General features: G+C 32.6%; 1 protein-coding gene across 2 annotated transcripts; it reads right to left on the bottom strand.

Moving 5' to 3' along the window:
* Positions 1–2,345: 2,345 nt before the first annotated feature.
* LOC140987734 (subtilisin-like protease SBT2.4) lies at positions 2,346–7,316 on the bottom strand. Of its 2 annotated transcripts, XM_073456418.1 has the most exons (11): positions 7,118–7,316; positions 6,759–6,903; positions 6,243–6,637; positions 5,907–6,002; positions 5,668–5,737; positions 5,032–5,314; positions 4,495–4,835; positions 4,129–4,396; positions 3,770–4,042; positions 3,307–3,677; positions 2,346–2,625 (listed from the first exon to the last, which is right to left on the bottom strand). In XM_073456418.1, the coding sequence occupies exons 1-11, from the start codon at positions 7,312–7,314 to the stop codon at positions 2,533–2,535; spliced, it is 2,532 nt and encodes an 843-aa protein (XP_073312519.1). In that variant the 5' UTR covers positions 7,315–7,316; the 3' UTR covers positions 2,346–2,532. The 2 variants fall into 2 exon arrangements, with proteins under 2 accessions (XP_073312519.1, XP_073312583.1); XM_073456482.1 differs by lacking the exon at positions 2,346–2,625 and having other exon boundaries at positions 3,243–3,677.
* Positions 7,317–8,485: the final 1,169 nt, after the last annotated feature.

Below are 8,485 nucleotides of genomic sequence, written 5' to 3' on the forward strand. Positions count from 1 at the left end.
AAAATAAAAAAAAAAACATATAAATTAAATGTAAGAGAAAATGTAAAATAATAATTCAAGAGTTGTTGTTGTATTGTGACCAAATATGTTCAACTAAGTTGGCACAAAGTTGGTGATGCACATGAGTATCACGTATTTCGGAATTTGTTCGGAGATATTCATGAAAACCTCGTTAATTTTCATCCATTTCGGCACAAAGTAAGATTTTAGAAATAAATTTTTCAAATAATATTGATATGCTGAAAATAGAAGATAGAAGTTTTTTTTAGTGATTTATTATGTAGAAAAATGTGTTTGGATGTTTGAAATAATTTGTGAAATATGTGATTATTTATAGNAAACAATGTAAAATATATTTAAAACATATTTATTTAATATGAAAAAAAAATTAAGATGATTGAATGGACTATGAGACCCATAAATAATGAGTTCTAATGTTAAAAAGAATGTGGGTAAAAGAGATATGTTGTTATAATGAGTATGTGACAGTGGACATCACGATTTTTGCACCCACCCATTGTGGACGCTCTTATAACATCCGCCACCTCATCAAAAATCATAGGGTCTATATGCCACATACACATTATATTAACACATCTATTCTCTCACATTCATTTAACATTAACTCATTATTTGTAGATTCCGCTGTCCACTCATTCATCGTATTTTTATTTAAAAATAAATAAATTCAATTTCAAATTATTTACAAAATTTAAAATATTATTATTTTATATAAATAAAACTATGTTTTTATATATTTAGTATGTAATTTTATCTTATTTTGTAAATGTCATTTATTTAAAATTAAATTTTATTATAAACTTAAAATGAAACAATACAACATATAAAAATAAATAACACTTGCATAAAAATTTTTAAAAAAACATATAAATTAAATATAAGAGAAAATGTAAAATACTAATTCAAGGGTGGTTGTTGTATTGTAGCCAAATATGTTCAACTAAGTTGGCACGAAGTTGGTGATGCACATGAGTATCACGTATTTCGGAATTTGTTCGGAGATATTCATAAAAACATCGGTAATTTTCATCCATTTCGGCACAAAGTAAGATTTTAGAAATAAAATTTTAAAATAGTATTGATATGCCTGAAAATAGAATAGAGAAGTTTTTTTTAGTGATTTATGATGTAGAATAATGTGTTTGGATGTTTGAAATAATTTGTGAAATGTGTGATTATTTATAGATGAATATTTAATATTTTTTTTATTAAAGTAGTCGTTAATTAGTCGTTAAATAGCCGTTAAAATAATTTTTTAATATTGTTAATAAAACTAACCCTTACTATTTTAATATTATTAAAAATAAATAATCTTTATTTTAACTATTTAAATAAATAATATACATATATATTATATATATAAATACATGTAATTAATGGAGACCACTCTTTCACTTTCAAACAAGGTTCTAAAAAACATGATTAAAAAATAAACATCTAAATTATAAACCTAATTTATTATTTTAAAATAAAAAGACATACTTTCAAAATAAAAGAATTAAAAAATAAATAGATGTGATTAATTTTGTTTAAATACGCTTAATTAAATGTTTTAATTACGCTTAATTCGGTCAAACTACAATTTGACCGCTTTTTTCTGCTTTCTCCGAAGCGAGGCGTTTTTGCCGAGCTTCAAGCTTAAGCGCGCTTAAGCGAGACTTAAGCGGGCTTTTTAGAACATTGCTTTCAAATTCAAAAAAATAATAAAATATTTTAAAAAAAAGAAAATGAAGTCATGTTGCACAAATCTTGCTTAAGCAAACTTTTTAGAACACTGCTTTCAAATTNTTAAATAAATTATTAAATTAAATAATATACATATATATTATATATATAAATACATGTAATTAATGGTACTCTTTCACTTTCAAATTCAAAAAAATAATAAACTATTTAAAAAAAAAAAAAGAAAATGAAGTCATGTTGCACAAATGGGTGGGTGTTCACATTGATATTTACACATACATTGAACACCAACGTAGTGTAAGATTTAATTCTAAAAAGAGTTACGCATAGAGATAATTGACAATGGCATTGGCATGTACTAAAATATATTATATTGCTAGAAAGACGTCATGTACTTAATTTCCTCCTTGTTGAATTTGGTGACTCCTGTTACTACAATAATTCCGAATTTGCACTATTGGATTATGTAAACTCTTAAAAAATTTGATTGAGAACTTTTTTTTAAAATTAAGTTTGAGCATTGACAAACACCTGCACTAAATAATAGTGTTTATATTGTGTCACAATCAGATATAAATAGACTGATATAAGAGGAATTCTAGCAACAATTTTTTTTTATATAAGATACCGTTTGATGTAAATTATAAGATTTTACGTCCTATGGAGGAATGATATTTGATTTTAAAACACTTAGATGTATTACACCACCCAAAAAAATTGATTTGTTGACAAGTAGTAGACTGTACAAGTGGCCTTGTTATCTATTTCAAAAGATGAAGTCTCACTTTCTCAAGTCACTTGGCTTCCTTTAGTAGTAGGTCATCATCATATTTGCCTTGGTCTCGAGGGGTTCTCAATTTCAATATTGTCCTCCACCCAAATCTTCAGCGTTAAACAAGTGTAGCGCCTCCTACTCAGCTAGTCAATTCCCAGTAATGGGATGAAATAATATTAAAAAATTTCCGTACCAGAGTGCAAAATCTCGTTGCATATGTCATTATCAATTAAATATAGTGTTTACGTCACATTGATTTTTCTCGAGCTCGAGCGACTTTTAGCTTTATTTTAAGTGGTTGAATCGATTAGAAATTGGTTTAGAATATACAATATATTTCTTAATGAGTTAGATAATCTTACGTTGAGAGACATACCTGATGATATCGATTATATATTCAAGGGCTTTATCTATGCAACTTGAATATATATTCAGATAAAGTAAATGTCATAATTAGATAAAACAACAAAATATTACTAAAGTAAAGATTATTTTTGAAGTAAGAGTCAATAAAGCTCATCACACACCTACTCTAACGGTTACTCTAACGGTTATAGCATTGGAAATTTGGTCACTTCTACAAGATCCAGCCTTTCTATCTCTACTGCATATGAAAAGGACGGCTAATGGTGTTGCCCATCTTTTAGATCATTCTTTGTCCCTAAATTTCGAGTGGTTCACTGATGATTTTCTGCCATGGTTTTTAATGTTCAGAGTTTTAAGGATTATAATAGAATTTAGAACTTGAATGCAGGTGACATTATCTGAATATTTTTCTTTGGAATTTAGACTGAAACAGGTAAAACAGACAAAGGAATCCTTACAATGTGATTCATGCTTCCTGTTAGAACAATTTCCCCAAAACTAAAGTCCTCAAGTACCCTGGTAACAACGAGTCTGACTTCTAAGTTTTGAGTCCCTCCGGGAGCTATGGTGAACCAGGGTGGATCAATACTTATTCTCACTCCCTTTGGTACGAGCACCGCTGACAGGTATGTCTCCGGTTTGCTTGCAACATTCTTGACGACTCTATTCGCAGTTCGTTTTCCAGAAAGTGCTGTAATTGTCACCGAAGGTTGGTTCAGGTCAGACGGGTTGACAAAACTTTGGCCACATGAGCCTCCAGTGGCGATTTTAACTGCCGACGGATCGGCGTTTGGAAGAGAGCACAAAAAACTGAGGTAGTCTTCAAATCCTGTTTCATGGCATTAATCAACACAGATACAAGAAATGAAAAAGAAATCAGTGGAAGGTGGCCAAGATCTATACGCTGGAGTAAAATATTACCAGTAGCAAAGACCAGTCCTGGGTCCAAGGCACGAATGGGATCAACTAGGCCGGCCCCAAAACCAAATGGTGCGGCTGGGTATAACGTGTAGGGGGCAAAACCTTCGGCCATTATTGGTTCCCCTTGGTTATCGTACTTGATGGCGGTGGTGGACATGGCCGAAGCAATCATGGAAGGAGTCCATGCCGAATTTGCTTCCTTAATAAGTGCAGCTATGCCTGCAATGTGGGGAGTTGCCATACTTGTTCCTGATATTAGAGCAAAACTGTTGCCTGAAAATTTCGTGTTAGATTCCAGGGGGCTTAAAAATTTTCAAGAATCTTGAATAGGACGAACAACAGTTTTGTATAAAAAATACCAGATAGGATAGGATTGTGAACACTCATGGGGCTCCAAGCTGCCCAAATTTGGTTTCCAGGAGCTAAAATATCTGGCTTAAGCACATCAGCCGGGTTCTTTCTTTGGTCCATATAATCAGGACCTCTTGAAGAGAATCTACTGACGACTGGTGCTCTTTCTATGTAAGTAGCAATTCTTCCCTCACTTATGGCTGCCCTGCCACTGTATCTTACAGCATGCCTTTTATCGTCTCTTTGAGTCTGCTGCTCATAATATCGAGATATAATCTATGACAAACAAAAAGTGAGGTAAATATTTCTCAAGTCCGAACTTTCTCGATCCCATGATTCTGCTAGTTTAACTCTTGTTTCGTGTAAATATATACCTTAGAATCACTTATTCGTGGGATTAGTATGCCAGGAACTGAGAAGGGAATAGGCTGAGCTATAAAGTCTCCATAACTCGGATTTGCCACGAGGACAAATCCCATGAATCCAAGAACCTTTGCTGTTTCAATAATGGCTTCTAGAGTTGAAGAATTATTGTAGAAACCAGCTGAAAACGTGCAGATGACCACACTGCCTCGCACCACTGTAGGATCCAGTGCCTCTGGATATTGGCATTCCTCTACATACCGAGGAGTCATAGGAAACGTTCCATTCACCTTTACCGCATCTTTAGCCAGCACCAACTTATATTGAAGCAAGCCATCTCCAAAACTTGGACCTGAGGTACAAATCAATGGATTTTCTAAATGTGAATTATATATGAGTTCAGGAAGTAACTAATTGCAACTGAAGTCTTATGGGGTCTGCTTGTGTCACACAAGGTTTGGACAGTTGTAGTCGTGGAGTTAAAGAAATTGAATCGAATTGCTACTAGTACCTATAACTTTTAATATACATGAGAACTAACTGTATACCTGATAATCCAATGCCACCGACTTTTTGACCATTGCCAAGGACAAGAGTCCCAGGGTAAGTTCTGTCTGTCGTGCAAGCAGCAACGCCAACGACCCAAGGGCTGTATGAGATGACTGAATAAGGGCGGGGACCCTGATTGCCTGCTGCCTGAACCACAAAAACTCCGGCCTTGTGTGCATACAACATGAATATTTCAAACATGCTCAGGAATGTGAGTGTGTCCTCTGGTGGTACATCTGGTCCTACGGACAGTGTTAAGATATCTACCCCGTCAAATATTGCCTACAAAGGAACGAAGCTTATCTCATATTAAAATCTCGTCTTTGACATTGTCATTCTAAATATTTTGTTACGCTTATTTTTATTATCTCATTTGTACTATTACCATCCATCCGTTTCTAGGAAATATATTATAGAATAAAGCACAAGTTATTTCAGCATTTTTCAAATGTTGAGTGACACTAACGAACCAGAGTAGCAAACTTGTCACACTAATAAAAACTCAACACATGAAAATCAATAAACTCTAGCTGCTTCCTATTATCTCCCCACTAAAGAACCTAGCCAAACCCTCTTCTTCATACGTAGAATTTATTTGAGAAAACGTAATGGGAGAAGAAAAAAAAGGTGCTTACTTGATCAATCGCTGCTAATACATCTGTTAAAGTTCCCACTGTTGGATAAACAGCTTTATAAACAGCAATCCTATTAAAAAAAAGAGAGACAAGAAAAGAAAATTAAAGGGAGAGAGAATCCAACGTCGTAACCAACCAAATGAGTGGCAAATTACAATTCATTCATATAAGCTTAATTTCACTGAAGGGAAGAAGACTAAAAAGCTAGACAAAACTCCAAGAATTTCTAATTAAATTACCTTGCTCTTGGAGCCATTCCACTGGCTCTACCATAAAAGAATCCATCCACAACCACCGGGACACCGAAATTCCCAGCTGCAGTTGAAGCAACATGACTGCAAAACAAAAACACGAAAAGGTCTTTGCATGCATGCATGAATACATAGATAAGGAGAAAAGGAACATCGTCCCTTCATGTTACATCCAATATTCTTACAAATTTTAAATTACCCCAGCACGACTAAGTTCTCAAGTTCAATCCCGTATTTATTTAATATCGTTCATCAATGACCTTGAAGAAAAGAATAAAAATTGGAGGAAGAAAAACCATATTATGTATATATACACACACATACCTTCCATGTCCTTCTGCATCAAAGGGTGATTGAATATCAACAGAAGCATTAAGAGTCACCGATGCTCGCGCCCCAGCATCAAAAAACCGAGCTGAAATGATCTTACCGTTGCAAGAAGTCTCAGGAAATAAAGGGCCTCCCTCACAAGTTCCAGAAAAATGAGAAATATTTGATGTGAAGGGATCCAAGGATTCGTACACAAAGCTGGGGTGTAAAGGATTTATGCCTGTATCCACAAAACCAATCACTATTCCTTCACCACCATTTTTATTTCCTCCTTCTTGACTCCAAACTGCTGGTAACCCTAAAAATTCTGGGGTATAACTTGTCATTAGTTTAGCTCCCCTATCTTTTTCGACCAGCTTCACTTCAACTGAATTCTTGAACTTCTCTACCTTCATTTTTCGTACAAAAAAACTAGTTTTCGTTTTATGGATTAAAGCTAAAAGTGCGACGAATTAAAGTGAATCGCACTAATTAGGATCTACAGGGATTATAAACATGATGAATTATAACCTGAGAAGTGGTTGTGTGCACTGCGAATCCATTGACGACATTTTTGAAGCTGTAAAGCTTGTTGTAGCTACCTTCATCGAGAGCTCTTTGCAGAAATTGGTCGTGGGTGTCTACCAAGTGCTTTGCATGAGCAATGGAAGCTTCACTAACAATGTAAAACGATAAAAGTGATTTAATAGTCCAAGAAATATATTTTTCTCTCTTCGAATTGACCGAATTCAGAAGTGAACCAATTAATTCAATCAACACGGGCTGGTTACATTGCATTTTTTTTACACGAAACTTACATTTTTGGAAAATTATAGTGAAAAACTCGGGAATATTTTTTCAAGGGTCGATCATGTTTAATTTTCAGTTACCTGTCGTAAACAGTTCTTTTGCCCACTTTATCCTGCTCTACAGCTCCATGGAATGCAACTGGTTCACCTTCCATTAAAACCAAATAGATTTCTCGTTCTTCAGACATACACGAGCTCATCATATATTTAATGACAAAGAATACCAGAAATTGTACTCTGTGCTTCTTCGGGGACAACATATTTATCACTTCTTTCATGGTTAACCGAATGTTGGAGGAGATAAATGGTTTCAAGATTTCGTTTATATATAAGAAAATTTAGTACAGAAAAAAAAACCACGCAAAGAAATTAAGTGTTGAGCCACATTGTTGGTGTGAATAAAGCTACAGAATTCATGGCTTTTCCTAAGAAAAACACAAATATAGGTGAAGAAATTTGGTAGTCACTCACCTTGACAATGTGCTTTCACAAAATTTCGAGTCCATTTCAAATTAAATAACCATTATATCGTATTATCCCTTCAACAAGCGTATGCCTATCTGTTTTCTCACAAAAACTTCTACGGTTTCATTAATCAATTTTGTGAGACAAATATTTTATTTGAATCATCATGAAAAATTATTACTTCTTAGTGTAAATATGAGCAAAGTTGACTCCTCTCATGAATAAAGATCCCTGAGACCGTTTTACAAGTGACCTACTCTTATTTTCTTTTTATCTGATTTTTTCTTCAACAAAATAAATTGCTTGAAAAGGTTTAAATAATGTAGGTCTTAAAGTAGAGTAATATACGTGTAATATCCTTATATTTTTACTAATAATATTATCATTATTATTTATCTTCACATAGTGAAAATATGTTTTTCAAAATATCATCTCTAACTAGATCGATTTAATATTTAGTGAGTTTGAAAAGATTTTGCCTATCAAATATATCGTAAATCTCGATATGTATCTCATACCACAATAGGTTGGATCAAGATCCTCGGCTAGGCACTGTGCCCAGCAAAGGGTACTGTTTATTAAATTTTTTTTTTAAAATTGATATTTTTATATTTTAATTATTTCAAAATAAAAATTATATTTTTATATTAAAATATGTGAATAATAATATAATTTAAAGTTAGAATTTTATTTTTGGTTACAAATATATATTGTGGGGGTAAAATGACTATTACTTTTTCTTTTATAATTTTTTCAACTTTTTTTTTAAAAAATGTTAATAAAAATTTAATTTTTTTGTTACAAATTTGTGATTTCGAACGAACAATAAAAAACGACGGTAAATGTAAATTTTTTTAATATTATAGTTCTTTTTAAAAAAACTATTTTCTCTTTTTTTTATCTTGTTAATTTTTTTGTTTAGAAGTTAAAATTTAATTAATCACATATTTTTAAAAAAAATAAAATTAACGTCTAAATACAAGA

The sequence above is a fragment of the Primulina huaijiensis genome, chromosome 1 (genome assembly GCF_012295235.1).
Source record: "Primulina huaijiensis isolate GDHJ02 chromosome 1, ASM1229523v2, whole genome shotgun sequence".
Lineage (NCBI taxonomy): Eukaryota > Viridiplantae > Streptophyta > Magnoliopsida > Lamiales > Gesneriaceae > Primulina > Primulina huaijiensis.